The 17,165-nt window shown below is 36.0% G+C and overlaps 1 protein-coding gene across 42 annotated transcripts in view; it reads left to right on the top strand.

The window, feature by feature from the left end:
* The window catches only part of THOC2 (THO complex subunit 2), a 113,373-nt gene that overhangs the window by 82,141 nt on the left and 14,067 nt on the right, over nt 1-17,165 (top strand). For 6 of the 42 annotated variants that reach the window (XR_001302710.3, XM_085008929.1, XM_021080470.2 and 3 more), the window contains exons 22-33: nt 919-1,083; nt 6,183-6,458; nt 7,460-7,601; nt 8,034-8,191; nt 9,128-9,256; nt 9,626-9,757; nt 9,846-10,030; nt 10,533-10,711; nt 10,951-11,053; nt 11,710-12,137; nt 12,337-12,395; nt 13,858-13,893. Coding sequence is in view for 25 of the 42 variants with exons in the window: in XM_085008929.1 (XP_084865055.1) it covers nt 919-1,083; nt 6,183-6,458; nt 7,460-7,601; nt 8,034-8,191; nt 9,128-9,256; nt 9,626-9,757; nt 9,846-10,030; nt 10,533-10,711; nt 10,951-11,053; nt 11,710-12,137; nt 12,337-12,395; nt 13,858-13,893 (1,992 nt within the window). In the remaining 17 variants the exon portion in view is untranslated. Of the gene's footprint in view, nt 1-918; nt 1,084-6,182; nt 6,459-7,459; nt 7,602-8,033; nt 8,192-9,127; nt 9,257-9,625; nt 9,758-9,845; nt 10,031-10,532; nt 10,712-10,950; nt 11,054-11,706; nt 12,138-12,336; nt 13,213-13,761; nt 13,894-17,165 lie in introns of all 42 variants that reach the window. The other 36 variants (XR_014835898.1, XM_085008925.1, XM_085008918.1 and 33 more) reach the window with 14 other exon arrangements.

Below are 17,165 nucleotides of genomic sequence, written 5' to 3'. Positions count from 1 at the left end.
TTAAAGCCACCTTATGTTTCTGTGGATTTTTTTTTTTGGCTGCGCCCACAGTGTGTGGAAGTTCCTGGGATAGGGATCGAACCCAAGGCACAACAGTGACAACGCCAGATCTTTAACCCACTGAGATACTGGGGAACTCCCTGTGGATTTTTTTAATTATGATAATTGAAAATATAGAATGTGATATAATCTGAAAAATGTTGCTTTGCACATCATATATATGTGTGTATACATCTATATCATATATATAAAATAGACATTCTGGAAATAGGGACTATTTCTGTGGGAATTAATGAATTATGATATTTAAGAAATGGCTATAGGAATGTAGGAATATGTAGAAGGTATTCAGTTAAGTAGAGAACTTCAAGTTGTTTGCTTTCATATATTTTTTGATCTCTGAAAATTTGGAATTTCAATTACAAGGTAGATAAGAACTTTATAAAGCATATTTTAAAATGTATTTTAAATATTAAGCACCAAAACCTATGATTAGCCTAAAAAAATGTGTTTAACCATCACTCACTATATTACAAAAAAATAAAAAAATCATGTATATCTTACAAAGTTTTCATCTTTTAAGGGCCAGAGAATTGGCTTGTATGTACATAAAGCTGTTCTATGTGATAGATAAATATATTCTACTGCTAAAAGTGATCAACAATAATAGCCTGGAACTTGAGACTTTGATTGACTATTAAAGTCTTAGGTTAGTCAACTCTTTAGGACTTGGGGGTCTTTTTTGTAATATGGTTATATGATTAAGTTTGTAGATTGTCTCCAAAGTTCTTTCAAGTAGTAAAATTTGAATTCTTATTGGTTAAACAAAATATTGTTAAAATAACATATCTTAGTTATTTTAGAAAATGTTATGTTGGTTCTGTAAAATGTGTTTTTTGTCTTATTTTTAAAATTTAGTGTCATGATACCCTGGTACAATTTGGTGGGTTTTTAGCATCTAATCTAAGCACAGAAGATTATATAAAGCGAGTGCCTTCAATTGATGTGCTCTGTAATGAATTTCACACACCCCATGATGCAGCATTTTTCCTGTCTAGACCAATGTATGCACACCATATTTCGGTAAGTATAAGTATCTTTGCTGCCATTCAAGGATGATTCCACATTGCCTGTTACTTTTTTATTTGTAAATGCATTTTAAGTTGACATTAATATAGATTATGTCTCTTAGAGTTACTCTTGTGTTAATACTTAGCTGTGAGCAGTGGACAATGAAAATACCCCTTTAAAAAGCAAGTTTTACTAGTTCTATAATTTTACGGTTACTACACCGATTGTCCAAGTTGATGTCTTATGGGTCCTCTAGAACTGTAATTCTCAAACATTAGTGTAGATCACCAGGGAATTAGAGAATAATCACCATTGAAGCATCTTGGAAACTCAACCTGATATCTACAAATTCTAATTTAGTAACTTGAATGATACCTGGGGATTTTTATTTGTTTATTTATTAAGAAGCACTAGATGATTCTGATGTAGGCAAATATAGTACATCATTCTGAGAAACACTCCTGTTTCTCTGAATACAGAGAATCCTGTTTCCTCAGTGACAGTATCCTTGTCAGATAGTTGACTTGCTATCACGCATACTGCCTTGAAAGAATTAAAGACAAATTGACAGACCTAATGATCCCTAAACATTTTGGAAACCCTTGCACTCTCTGTTGTGTAACTTCTAGGAAAGGTATATTCATGGTTCTTGTTTTATTTCTCTCCACCTAAATTATACAACTGAAAACAAACAACAAAAAGCAAATTGAAAATCCTCCCAAGCAATAGTATCCCATTAATGACTACTGACATTTAAGTAAGAATGTGGGGAAAGAGGAGACAGCCCTCCCTTCTCTTCTTTACCTGCCACTTGGGTTCTGTCCTTTCAAAGCTCTTACCTCTTTTTTTGCTTTTTAGGGCTGCATGTGTGGTGTATGAAATTCTCAGGCTAGGGGTTGGATTGGAGCTACAGCTGCTGGTGTACGCCACAGCAATGCAGGATCTGAGCTGCGTCTGTGACCTACACCACAGCTCATGGCAACTCCGGATCTTCGACCCACTGAGCAAGGCCAGGGATGGAACTGAAATCTTCGTGGGTACTAGTTGGATTTGTTTCCGCTGTGCCACAACAGGAATTCCAAAGCTCTTACCTCTAATAGGAATTACTTTTCCTTTTCCCTCAGGGCCATTGTCAGTCCTCTATTTGGAAAGTTGTGGTACTTCTCCACTCTTACTGGAGCCCCAGCATGTTCTTCATTTTTTTTGTAGCCTTGGATTCTGGCCCTGTTGTTATTTTTCAGTCTGTATTGTGCAGGGCTTTTACTTCATATTTTGGGGAAGATCTTTGTCATTTCTCCTAAACTAGGATCCCTTCTTTATTCCCAGTAGGAATATACAAGGCTGTGCTGTAGAGGTATGGAAAAGGGTGCTGAGAAATTTGGAGTCTAATTGACCATTTAATCAGCCATCAGCTTTTAGCATTTATATATCAACTGCTATAGTCTCACATTTGCCTCTAACAACTAACCATATTAATTGATTCAGTTATCACTTATAATACTGTGCTATACTCTCTAGAGGGAAAAAGGGAATAAGGGAGTAGGATTGGGTCCTACTCCTTTAGACTCTCTCAATCCAAAAAAAATTGTTATGCTCTCTTTGTATAGTTATGTCTTGTGTTGTTGCCCCACCCCACAGTAGATTAGTGTCAGCTATACAGCAGGGGACCTGATTTCTTCAAGGATTGAGGCGGGAGAATTGCTTCATCTAAGAAATTCTGACCTGCCCTGTGCTATACTGAGAAGTAAACACAAATTAGTGATGTTGAACCCTAGCAAACAGGAACACCTGGTTGCTCAAGATTTCTAGATCAGAAAATCAACCAGGTCATTCATACCAAGCTACCTTTTCTGTAGCCTGTGTAAAATATTGTGTCTTTTGTCATTTAAGAGAGACAAATATCTGAACAAACAAATTTCTCTCTCAGGTTGAAGAAGAAAACAGAACTGTACAGAGGTGGCTATACAAACAAGTCAGAGATAGGTCACATGCCACCCTCTGGAAAGGGAGTTCCTTGGGAACCTTGGTTACATTGGATTGAGCATCCAAGCTTCCCTAGGGATCTTTGCTTTTGCCTCTTGGGTGAAAACTTTTGATGAGATAGTATGAGTATTAGTGGGCTGCTGGTTTCCTTCCATAAATTGACTACTGGCAGGCTTTCATGGGAATAATTTAGCCATCCAAACACTGCTCAGATTATTAGGCCAACAGGAACTTTTGAACAGCAATTAGAAGTACAGCAGTAGCAGTGGATATCAGCTCTGTCACATAGGTCTAGTTTCCTAGGTGACTTAAGATGTGGAGCTGTTACACTTCTCCATTTTACTGAAGATGTGAGCTTAAAGAGTGGTTAAACAGACTTTAGACAAGGAAATATTCATGAAGTATAGCTATCTTTTCTGATCAAGCTTATTTTTTTCCCAACTAGATAGGAGCTAGGGGGTACCTAGCAATAGAAGTCACAGATTCGGAACCAAAGGATTGGGGAGAGGGCTATCATGTAACAAACACTCTCATTCCTGTAACCTAATTTTCACTTTTAATTGTTGATACCTACCTTGCAACACTGGTTTGAAAGAGCGGCTTTTCTCCCAGTTCATATTCTAAATATTGCCCAAATTAGGTAAATAAGCTATCTTATGCAGGTAATTTGAGCACTGTTTTATTCTACATTTTGTTAGAAGTTCAACAGATGTTACTCTGCATACATAGATTCATATTAGTTGCCGTCAGTAGGGCCCGCCCTCAAAAATTTAAAAGTCTTTCTTATCCCAGCTCCTATTCTGTCTCTGTCATAAGTAATAGTCTTTATAGCTTTGTCACCTGTGTGGCTTCAGTAGTTATCAGCATGCTCTCTAACATGGGAATAATAGGACATAAATTTTCCCACTCATAAATTAATTACATGATTCTCAAAGCCTGCTTGGGGTACCCTGTGGAACAAAGAGTACTTGTTATACCTTCAATCCACTGAGCCTGGGGTATGGCGGCATCAGGAGGGACGGCAGCTGGGCTGTAAGGAGCCAAGACTCTTTGCCTATCATGATGCAGAAGTGGAAGCAGAACCTTTGACTTCTGACCTTCTAGTTCTGAGTTCCATGTTTAGCACAGACTGAATGATTTAAGTGCTTTTCTAACATATAGAAGAAGCTAGTTTTAGATTTCCTTTTAGGTTCATCTTCAGGGATGATGCCTAACCCAGATGGTTTTCTGGGTGACAGCTCTTTCATCTTTTTTTTTTTTTTTTTTTTTTTTGTCTTTTGTCTTTTTGTTGTTGTTGTTGTTGTTGCTATTTCTTGGGCCGCTCCCACGGCATATGGAGGTTCCCAGGCTAGGGGTTGAATTGGAGCTGTAGCCACCAGCCTACGCCAGAGCCACAGCAACTTGGGATCCGAGCCGCGTCTGCAACCTACACCACAGCTCACGGCAACGCCGGATCGTTAACCCACTGAGCAAGGGCAGGGACCGAACCCGCAACCTCATGGTTCCTAGTCGGATTCGTTAACCACTGCGCCACGACGGGAACTCCAGCTCTTTCATCTTAAAGAGACTGAAGAATGTGAGACAATAGTAACAACTCACTCCACGTTGTATTACTTTCTTTTTTACATTTGGCATATATTCTGTGAACTAATACGTAGACCCTCCCATTGTACTAACATTTTCTTTTTCTCATACAATTAGTTATGGCCTTCCTCTGACTCTTCCCCCAAATTAGGATAAACCAATCAGGAAAAAAAAAAAAGCTGTAGTAAGTCACTTGCCATATGCTTTAAATTCCAGTATACCATAGCCATTTATAGAAAATCTTATTTAGCTTAGCAGTAGAGTGACCAGTTTGTCCTGGTTTGCCTGGTTATTTTCCAGTTTTAGCATTACAGTCTTGCATCCTGAGAAACCTCTCAATCACTGGCAAACCTAGACAGTTGGTCACCCTACTTAGCGGTCTTATGGTAATGTTCTGATAACCTTTCTTCGTGTCGATCCATCATTTTTTGGGGGTGTGCTTGTGGCATGTGGAAGTTCCTGGGCCAGGGATTGAACCTGAGACACAGCAGTGTCAACACCAAATCCTTTAACTGCTAGACCACCAGGGAACTCCTGATCCAGCTTTTTATTATTTTTTTGCTTTTTAGGGCTGCTCCAGTGGCATATGGGAGTTCCCAGGCTAGGGGTCAAATCGGAGCTGCAGCCTAAGCCACAGCCACGGCAATGCCGGATCCTTAACCCACTGAGCAAGGCCAGAGATCAAACCCACGTTCTCATGGATACTAGTCAGGTTCTTAACCTGGTGATCTGCAGTGGGAACTCCCTGATCCAGCTTCTTAATTGACAAATTGTAACAGCTGATAAGGGCTACATGCAGTGATAAAACATTCTGTCTTGGCTGTTACTAGTTCCATTCTGCCTCTTTACTAGTGTTAAGACCCTCTGCTTGGTTCTTTTATTTATTTATTTATTTATTTATTTATTTATTTATTTTATCTTTTTGCCATTTCTTGGGCTGCTCTCACGGCATATGGAGGTTCCCAGGCTAGGGGTCGAATCAGGGCCATAGCCTCTGGCCTATACTAGAGCCACAGCAACGTGGGATCTGAGCCATGTCTGCAACCTACACCAAAGCTCAGAGCAGCACCGGATCCTTAACCCACTGAGCAAGGCCAGGGATCAAACCTGTAACCTCATGGTTCCTAGTCAGATTCGTTAACCACTGAGCCACGATGGGAACTCCTGCTTGGTTCCTTTAAAAAGCAGGAGTTCCTCTCAAAAGTTAGTTCCTCTCAAAAGCGGGGGTGGAAACCCTACATGTTCAATCCTTGAGAGGGGGAAAAGGACAGGGGCCCCACATAGTCTCTTCAGTTACTCAACAGGTCAGATGCAATAAAAATATTCTGAAAAGCTCTTACCTAGTGAGCACACAGGACTATATTGAAACAGCTTCCAGGGATGATTCATCTTAAAAGAAATGTTCTTGGTAAGAAATTAGAATCCCTACAACAGTTTTGTTTGCTCATCTTTTGATTCTTGAAAAGGGAACCTATGTTTTTACATTATGAAAATCAGTGCTATGAATTATGTTGTATGTGTGTGTTTTTACTTTTTATCTCCAGTCAAAGTATGATGAACTTAAAAAATCAGAGAAGGGAAGTAAACAGCAACATAAAGTTCATAAGTACATTACATCATGTGAAATGGTGATGGCTCCTGTCCATGAAGCAGTGGTTTCCTTACATGTTTCCAAGGTCTGGGATGACATCAGCCCTCAATTCTATGCTACATTCTGGTCGTTGACAATGTATGACCTTGCAGTTCCACATACCAGCTATGAACGGGAAGTCAATAAACTTAAAGTCCAGATGAAAGCAATTGATGACAATCAGGAAATGGTAGGTTTTTGTTCTAGTAGCACAAATACAGTAACTTCATGGTCTTAACTCAACATTAGCCATACTTTGGAATTGTGCTAGCTCAGGTTCCTATCTTCTTATGCAATATTTTTTGAGTGGGATTAGAGGTGAGCTCTCAATTGGTGAGGGCAAGGGCATGGTGAGGGCATGGAGGTTATGATCAATCAAAAGATATTTGTGTTTGCTTTTCTACTGAAGGCTATGTTAGCAACTTAAAATGATCCATGTAACTCCAATTGCAAGGGCAATAGATGTTTGCAGAATGAGAATTCTTTAGGGGAAAGCTTTATTAAAGAGGTGAGTCTTGAACTGGGTAGATTGTGGAAATGTGGTGGCAAATTGGCCACTCTAGAGCTTTCCCAAAGGTATGAAGTAGTCTAAAGAGACCACTTTTACTTTACTCAATGGGCTTAATGATAAATTTGAATGGTTAAAATGTGGTCAGATGATGTAGAGTGGTTAAAGTTAGAAAAGAAAGCTTGATAAAATTGACAGCTATTTTAGATTCTTGAACAGGGAAGTGATAATGGTAAAAAAAATGGTACTTTAGAAAGATTATTTGTGACAGTGGTATGAGGGATACGAAGAAGAGACTGGCATTAGGCTGGAGACCAGCTAGGTGGCTTTTTGGGTAATTCATTATGAAGTACTGAGAGCATAGGCTATGGTGGAAGTAGTGGGAATGCAAAAGATTAGCAAGCAATTGGAATATTGGAATGGAGAAGGAAGGATCAAAGATGACTCCATGCCTCAGACTAAAAGTACCAGTGTTGAGAAGGTAGCATGTTTTGATAGTGTACAAAGACTGATTTTGTCTTGGATTTGTTGAATGGAGGTGAAAGCACATCCGTGTGGACTCCTGAACATCCCTGTTGAATTAGTTAGTATAAAATACCAGCATCTATCTCTGAATTTTTTAATTAAAAGAAGAGGAAGTAATGTGCCTGTAGTTAGAAAAGTATCTAACTTATACTTTGTAGCCTCCAAATAAAAAGAAAAAAGAGAAGGAGCGATGTACTGCCCTTCAGGACAAACTTCTTGAAGAAGAAAAGAAACAGATGGAACATGTACAGCGAGTTCTACAGAGACTGAAACTGGAAAAGGACAACTGGCTTTTAGCAAGTATGTTGCTGAAATTGTTAAATTCTTGCTACTGCTACATTACAGAAGCAAACCTTTGTAACTTTGGAGGTGTTGAAGTGTATTGTGTTTGTATTTCAATTCAGTGTTTACTATCCCATTCTATTCATTAATGCAGAGTTGACTTCACAAGTTCACTGAAGGAACTGATTTAATTTGCTGGTAAAATTAACTTTAACTACAATATTGGCAGCTTATCATTATAAAATCATATTTCTGGAGAAATTATAGGTAGAAAAATGTCCACAGAGTGAAAATGAAAGTCTTATCCCAGGCATGACCTTTTGGTTACAAACTATAAATAGTTTGGTTTTATAGCATTCTCTACACTAAAGTTTATGTTGTCATGTTTAGTGACCTTGAGGCACTTGAGGAAGAAGTTTACCACTTAATATATTCTTCCCTTATTTTTAGAATCTACCAAAAATGAGACCATCACAAAATTTCTACAGCTGTGTATATTTCCTCGATGTATTTTTTCAGCAATTGATGCTGTTTACTGTGCTCGTTTTGTTGAATTGGTACATCAACAGAAAACTCCAAATTTTTCCACACTTCTTTGCTATGATCGAGTAAGTTCTTTTTTTTGCAACCTTTAAAAACAAAGTCTCACACAAAGATAGCTAAAGATTTTAGTCTATAGAGGTATTATTGTGTGTGTGGTTAAAAGCATGAACTCGAGAGCCAAGTGCCTGAACTTGAATCCTAACTCTGCTACTTTCTAGCTATATGATCTTTGGCAAGTTTTTTTTAACCTCTCTGTGCCTCAGTTTTCTATCTGTAAAATGGGATAATAGTATCTGCTTCATAAGATTGTTGTGAGGATTACATGAGTCAATACACATAAAAGCACTTTGAATAGTGCCTGATACATAATAAGCACCCCTAGTTAATCTGTTAACTCAGCATTCTGGTTTATATGTTTGTCATAATAGGCAGAACTCTCTTTTCCATTCTTAACTTTCACCCCCTCAAAAAAACAACGAAAAACCCTTAACACTTTTGCACATATATAAAAGCAGGGATGCTTTTCAAGATGGCCACATTCACAGATTTTTATATCTGGCTTTTTTTCTTAATAATAAATTACTGCATTTGTGGTTTAAAAGTGTCATATATGTTACAGCCTGTCAGCTGCCTATTTCTAGTTTCTGTCATCTTCGCCTCTGCTTACTATCACCTTAACCCCAGTAATATTTATGGCTAAGTCTTTCTTAAAAGAAGTTATAATGTAATAATCATGATAGTTTTTTCTTCTGTCATTGTAGATGAGCTTTCTTTTTTTTTATAAAAGTGCTTTTTTTTTGTTATTGTTGCTTTATGAATGTACTATTTCCTCACAAAAGCCAAACATTTTAAAGGTCTCTGGAATTGTGAATATAAAAGGGGAAGATGTGCTTTGACTAAACTTACCTGTTTATTATGATTTGCTGTTGCATAATCTTTTAATATTTTGAACTAATTTTGACCTTGATTTGTTTTTATTTTTCACACATTGTTTTCTGTAGGTTTTCTCTGATATAATTTACACAGTTGCAAGCTGTACTGAAAATGAAGCTAGTCGATATGGGAGATTCCTATGCTGCATGTTAGAGACTGTGACCAGGTGGCACAGTGATAGAGCCACATATGAAAAGGTATGACTAACAAATAGTCTTATATTTTACCCATCTATACAATGACCACTTCCAGTAATCTTTGGGTTGTTCAGTTTTAAAAGGGAAGCTGAGTTTAAGGCTCAATTATAAAACAGTGTTTAAAATTTAAGCATAATTCATTCGTTATTTTTAAAATGCTCTATTTTTTTTAAAATCCTGTCTCAAACTGACATTCCAAATTAATACCATCGAGTAAGCTGAATATTTCTGTGAAAACTACCTATCATTCAAATATACATGTTTTCACATGGAATCATTAATGTAGTCTACTTAGGTTTCAGCTTTTGCTATTTTGGAGGACAGAATTTTTCTTTAAAAGTGACAGACTTTTTTTTTTTCCCCCTGTAGGAATGTGGGAATTATCCAGGATTTCTTACTATATTACGGGCAACTGGATTTGATGGTGGAAATAAAGCTGATCAGTTAGATTATGAAAATTTTCGACATGTTGTACATAAATGGCATTACAAACTAACCAAGGTAAGAAAAAAATTGTATTTCTTAAAGGTGTTTTTTTCTCTTCATAATTATCCTTTTATAGTAACAGATCTTAAAATGTTTGTTGTAGGCATCGGTACATTGCCTTGAAACAGGCGAATATACTCACATCAGGAATATCTTGATTGTGCTAACAAAAATACTTCCTTGGTACCCAAAAGTTTTGAATCTTGGTCAGGCTTTGGAAAGAAGAGTGCATAAAATCTGCCAAGAGGAAAAAGAGAAGAGGCCAGATCTATATGCATTGGCTATGGGGTAACACAAATTATACTTTAATGTGATTTATGAGACTAGATTACAGAAGGATTCTGAAGACTTTAAAATGTTTTACAGTGTTGAAGTTTATCTTCTGCTTTACTTCAGGAGATTATGGGAGATTATGCGATCATGTTCCCACAGGCTGGTGAGAGTTGTCACTTCTGATTATCAGCTTCCGGTCTATACTGGATGATAGTTACAAAAGTCATATAATATGTCTAGATTTGGAGGAAATGTAATTTTATCATCAGTTAGCAGATCTTCAGTAGTGAAAAAAAGGCACTTTAGTTGAAGGATTAGTATACATTGAAATTTTCGTTTTTAAGAAATGATCTAGGGCTCTTAGTAAAGACCTTCAGGAATTTTCTGAAAATTAATACTTTTCATTCTCTGAAACCAAGTAGCAGAGTGAATAACTTGCTAATTTTATTCTTTTAAACCCCATGTTTGTGCTTTTTGATTTGTATTTGTATATTTAAACACTTTGTGCGACTTTCAGCTACTCTGGGCAGTTGAAAAGTAGAAAGTCATACATGATACCTGAAAATGAGTTTCATCACAAAGACCCCCCTCCGAGGAATGCAGTTGCCAGTGTACAAAATGGGCCTGGTGGTGGGCCTTCTTCTTCATCGATAGGAAGTGCATCTAAATCAGACGAAAGCAGTACTGAGGAGACTGGTATGCTTATTTGTAGAAATTTATAAATAATACATTTTATTTCAAAAGTGTTTAAAATATTCTGTATCACATGACAAGTAAAATGCTTGATTAGTAATCCTTTTTAATTCCCTAAGTAGGAGTATATAACTTAAGACATAATCAGCCTTTTCTTGCTTTTGTCTCTAATGATTTTGCTATAAAATTGTAGTTTATTTATATCTAGGGGCTTGTCAAATAAAACCTTACCTTTATTTCAGATAAATCAAGGGAGAGATCTCAGTGTGGTGTGAAAGCTGTTAATAAAGCTTCTAATGCCACACCGAAAGGGAATTCAAGCAATGGAAATAGTGGCTCTAACAGGTAGGAACACTGTGCTGTATGTCAAAATCCTGATTTCTAATGTGATTAGCCTCAGTAGACGTGAATGAAAGAGTGATAGTTGACTACTATGAAAGTCATTTATTTTGGACTTAGAAATTTTGTATATACCACTATTTTGATAATGTGTTTGCCATCCTCATGTTTTTTATAATACTGAGGCTGACTTTATTTCCTTTGTTGGAATATGCAGGGGAGTGAAGTTAAAATTTTTTTTAGTACTGAGTGTTTGCTGTGGAAAGTCTGTGTAAGGATAATTAATATAAGAAAAGCCTATACTGAGTTAGACCAGTGATCCATCCAGCCAAGTAATCCAGTTCCTGATAGTAACACCCTTAGTTGGCTTAAGGGAAAGTTTTTGGTTGTTACTTTGTAATCGAAAGGTTATGAACATATACAAAAAGGTCTGATATCACTCTAATCACTCTTCATAATCTACTCTTTGTGAATGTGGTTATTATTTACTGGATAAGGAAGTGCTTCCTTTTTACTGGTCTTAAAGTTGTCCTTTAGTTTTCAAAGGGCTCCTCTTAGTTCTGGAATTTTGAAGCCAGTAAGAAACTGTTTATGATTTATAATATATTGAATATATTTTATGACCATTTGTCTTAAAATCTGATGTTTTTATTCTTAAGCAGCAAAACTGTTAAAGAAAATGACAAAGAAAAAGGGAAAGAGAAAGAAAAAGAGAAAAAAGAAAAGACTCCAGCTACTACTCCAGAGGCCAGAGTACTTGGTAAAGATGGTAAAGAAAAACCGAAGGAAGAACGACCAAATAAAGATGAAAAAGCAAGAGAAACGAAGGAAAGAACACCTAAGTCTGACAAAGAGAAAGAAAAATTCAAGAAGGAAGAAAAGGCTAAAGATGAGAAATTCAAGACCACTGTACCCAACGTAGAATCAAAGTCGACACAAGAAAAGGAAAGGGAGAAGGAACCATCCAGAGAAAGAGATATAGCAAAGGAAATGAAATCAAAGGAAAATGTTAAAGGAGGAGAGAAAACACCAGTTTCTGGGTCCTTGAAGTCACCTGTTCCCCGATCAGATATTGCAGAGCCTGAAAGGGGCAAGTTTGTCTTCCTTTGTATTTGTTTTTGATTGTTGTAATATAAAGTTGCTTTTTGTCTTATTGTTTTTGCAAGTTATCTAGGGACTTTTCTAGGGAGAGCTAAGACTTGGTAACCTTAGAAGTTGGTGATTTTTTAAAAGTGTTTGGAAAAAGTGAAAATATACCATATCGTGACTATTTCTTTTTGTCCCAACAGAACAGAAACGTCGTAAAATTGATACCCACCCTTCTCCATCACATTCCTCAACAGTAAAGGTTAGTATAGCCTGAGGAAGGCAGCGTCCATGTTAGGCTCACCTGTTTGGAATACGTGTCCTGACTTCCTTCAAGTCTTGTGCCAAGTATTCACTGGAGCCACTGGAGGTTTTATATTGCTTTAGAAAATGAAATTTTTACATATTGGTTGACTGATATTTTTTCCTATTGAGTATTTTTATTATAAAAATATTACAACTTCAAGGACCTAGCACTAATTTTGTAGCATTTCAAAGTGCAAGAGAAATTTTACCCAGAAGTGCCTCACTGCTTTAAGCAGTCTTTTTTGGAGTGCAATGGTAGCTACAAGCAAATGAATCTTTTCAGCAGAATGAAGCCTATTTTTCAGCATAAATATTGAAGAATATATAGCACTGAAGACTTCCTGGATGATACAGGATAAACAAGATACCTCTGAATTCATCATGCTTCTTGATGAGCATCATACCGATGTGTGCCTTCTAAGAAGGAGTCTTGAAAGGAGTTCCATTTTAAAGTCTCCTTGGTGATCAGTTCTCCTGTAGTTGTGTATATTCAGTGAGCATGCAGCTTCTGTTGTATCTTCCCTTGGAGGTTTGTTTATACCCATTGGGTTCCCAACAAGTTGAACCTTGCGTTACGATAAAAGCAGATGTGGCATCCAATCCTACCACCCAGCAAAGAGAAACCCCAGGCATTCAACTGCAGCACAAAATCGTGGGTGTAGCCTTCTTGAAGACTCAGGGTAGCCATTCCTTGCTCCATATTTAATTTTAATTCTAAAGTCATCTAATTTCATGGAATCTTTGAATTTGCAGTACGTTGAACTTTTAAACCTGTAAGTTAACTAATTCTTCGTTAAGAGCACTGTGGTGGAATACTGTAATTGATTTCCTTTTCTTTCTTTTTTTTAAGTGCTTTTTTTTGTGGGAGGTATGAGATTCACCATTAGAGGCACTTTGCAAAAAAGTAATTACTCTTTTATAGAATACTTTCTGTTATCTTGTTTATGTAATGCCACTGAGTTTTCTGGCTAGGTTAAAATATGTGTATATTTGTGTTAGAGTCACAAGTAAAGTAAATTTGAAGCCTCCCTATTAAAAAAAACTATGAAAATATATGACAATGTTGTTCTTCCACAGTGATCTCCACTATTTTAAACTTTTTGTGGAGAAAAAATGTTTTGCTTTCCTAAGCTTCTTAATATTACCTAACGCTTAAATACAGTGTTAATTTTTTTTAAAATTCTAATCAGAGAATTTTTGTTACATTGAGTACATATAATTTTTTTAACATTACAATTCCATTACATAGTTTTGCTTTTGTTTTTTTATTGTTGATATTCATATAATAATGACATCATGAGATTTATCCTCACAAGAAGTAGCTGGTTTATTTCCAGGTTACAGCCATACTTCCCAAAGTTCCTCTGGGTTCTGAGAACTATGCCAGCTCACCTGTCATCTCCATTCATTTTCTACAGGACAATCTCATCGAACTCAAGGAGTCTTCAGCAAAGGTTTGAGTCTTTTAAAATCATCATGCCTAAGTAAAACAAAGAAAAATTCTTTACTTCATTTATTTAGTAGATACCTTCACCCTAGTAAATTTAGTAAACTAGTGGAATAACCTTTAAAAATACCTATCACAAACTGAAACAGTGGATGACAATGGTCCTTTTCAATGAAATTGTTATAAAATGTGTGTAATGTGGCAACATTTCTATAATCTTCCTTGCTTGCTGTTATGCATTATCCTTTTATGCTTCAAAATCTGGAAATAAGGTTAAGGTTTGGGGAAGGAGTTGTTGGTTTGTTAGGGGGAGTAGGCTTATTTAATTTTTCAAAAAAATCTATCAGGCTGTTTTCTAACTTTTTTAGATAACCCAAAAGGCCAAAAAATTAATATGATGAATTCACATAACTGTTCTAAAAACTGAGCCCATCTCAATCCATAGAAGTCTTTATATTGCCTCTGCTGAGCTACCTTTTTGATAGTTGTAGCATAATATCAAGAAATATGGTTAACGTGAAGTAATCATTCTCCTGGAGGGGAATGCTCAACTTGATGGTTGTGCTTACATGTCAGTATTAATTCTTGCCTATTACTCTACTTTCTTGAGTATTCTGCTACTAAAAATAATGTGTAGTTTGTGTATCTTATTACAGAGTTCATTCATTTCATTATTATAGTTGAATTGTCCAATGTTCATGTTATTTTGTCGTTATTATTATAAAATTTGTACACTATTTCGCTTTGATTTTCTACTTTGCCTCCTCTTATATCTGCTAAATATGACTCTTACTGGTGGACCAGTACAAAATGAAATTTGAAACAAAGCCAGTTGACAGTACTAACTGCTTTTAGAACTACAGCTTTATAATGAAATGTCTGTGGATATTGGGCAAGTAAAGCACTAATTTTTAACAGTTTAGATTAGCCAATGTGCCTTTGTCCTGAAATTGTAGCATTGTTTTTAGAATATACTGTATTAATCAAAAGAGAATCAGCTGTGCTGTGAATGCTTTATTTTAAAGTAAAACTTTTCATTGGCTACATTAAATATGTATTCCAGTATAGTAGGTTTTCATAACCAGTTTGGGATTGTATATGTCAGTCTTAACCATCAATGGCTTGTGTGGGCTATTTTGAATTCATGGGCTAACAATGTTACCTTGTGAATATTTATTTCCTGAAACATATTTTGAAGCAGTTTGAAACCTACCGTTATAGTTAACTTGATTTTCTATGATCATTGATGAAGATTATGGTTCCTTACGTTTGTGAAAGCCTTTTGAAAATAAAACATATGAGATAAACATATGTTATTTCATACTTATCACATACACAGCACTGTGGTGTAGGTAGGGCAGGTTGGCAGTGTCTTTTTAACAAATTAGAGACTGAAAACTTGTTAGTATCAAAACTTGGACTTAAAATAAGGTTCCTCAAGTGTTCTTACCACAATGGGAAAAAACTTGGAAAAAAATTTATGGTTCCTTCATTCTTAGCGCCCATTTTAACAGTAGTTGAAAGGGTTATTAACTCTTTTTGTGTATTTGTCTTATTTTTAAAATTATAGTGATTCAAGGTCAGTCTTCACACCTCCCTTAAAGAAACATGGTGATTTTTGTGGGCATTTAAAATTCAATAGATTTATTCCACATTCAATCAGAAAATTTTGAAAACAGCATGTGAATACATGTGTAAAAATTGTGACTCATACCACTTTTCAGATCCTTAGTGCTTAGTATGGCACCTGGCAATATGACTAGTTATTCAGTAAATATATGAAATGAACTCATGCCTTTGGACTTGGTAAAGCATCCAGAGTTTACTGGTCTGTGTAGTAGTTGATGTTGATTTTTTGTGTGTCTCAGAAAGTTTAATAGCATACGAATGTCTTAGAAAAAAATTTACTGGAGTTTGAGTGATCTCTAAAATTAATGGTCTGTATATAAACTCACTGTTTCTGGGGGTAGCTTTTACTTTTTAGAGGATTTGAAAGATATGTGTCTATTTTTTTAAGTTATCTTGTCACTCATACATAAAAAATTATTTATCTTTTAGTTATACTTTGTCCCTGGGATCCTCTTCTTTATTTAGTTACTATTTTCACTTTATAATCAATCTGTGGTTAAAGTAATATATGAACTTGGCAATTCAGGTGGGATTCATTAAAAGGAGAAAAATCTAGCTCAATATCCAAATCTTTTCTATCAGTTCACCTTTTTGGTTGGCATATTTCTAGTTTTGGTCACTTGTGTTTTCACCTAGCAGTCCTAGCAGCTACATTTGATAAAGTGTGAAGAGCATGCTCTTTTAAACCAAGCTTCATGGTAATTTAGGAGGGCAGCAGCAACCACCTCAAAATAAAATTCAGCTTTTAATTCTGTTTATCATCTCATCTTAAAACAAGGATTTACAACCAAACTCAAGCCTACATGTAAGGCCATCTTTATATATTGTAGCCTTAATAAAGTCAGTGTGGCCATGGTCTTTTAAATAGATTTTGAAAATCAGTCAAATTGGTTTTTTTGGGTCTAATGATCTCAATGGCAAGAATAAGAGCAAATAAAACCCAAAATCTAATAATGCCAAGAGCAAAATCAAATTTTAAAAAGAAGAACCAACAATGCTACGTGCAGATCAGTTTAATTTTATTTGCCAAACATGTATTGAGTACTCACTATGTGTACAAGGCACTGGGAAATGTATAAAAGTAGAAACGGCACAGTAGCTCCCCTGCCATCCTGGAAACTGTGTTATGGATAAAAGTAAATGACATGAAATTGATTGGAAATACCTGCTACAGAAAAAGGTTAATATAAAATAATACAAGGGTTCACCAGAAAGTGATTTGCAGAGTTGAGGAACTGTTGAAGTGTTGATGGCTTTTGAGCTGTCTTTGAAAGCTAAGTAGGCCTTTTAAGAGATTAAGATAAAAGTGAGCAGTGTTCTGGTGAAGAGAACTGCTGGGAAGTGCAGAGTGTTAGGGAGCAGTGGTAGCCCCTACCTGGAGTACACTGATTGGGTTACTACATAATAGGATAGAATTGTGCAAAGATTGTGAGGAGCTTAAAATACCCAAGCTAAAGAATATGCATTTTATTCCATAGGCAATGGGAGACTATATGTTTCTGTGGAGAAGAGTATTCTGATCAGAACTGTTCTTTGAAGGGTAGGAAAAAAGGAATAGAATTGGGTACATTTCTAAACTAAAAATGTCTTGGTTTCCCAATTCCTTGTAATACAGAATTCAAGTTAGGTACACTTAAAAACTTCATTCTT

The sequence above is a fragment of the Sus scrofa genome, chromosome X (genome assembly GCF_054392235.1).
Source record: "Sus scrofa isolate SSC_HxYL_T2T_F1_AM1 chromosome X, Sscrofa_HxYL_maternal_Yorkshire_Landrace_v2.0, whole genome shotgun sequence".
In the NCBI taxonomy this organism is placed as follows: domain Eukaryota; kingdom Metazoa; phylum Chordata; class Mammalia; order Artiodactyla; family Suidae; genus Sus; species Sus scrofa.
Note: the sequence above shows the minus strand (reverse complement) of the source record. Positions and strands in the feature narration are given on the sequence as shown.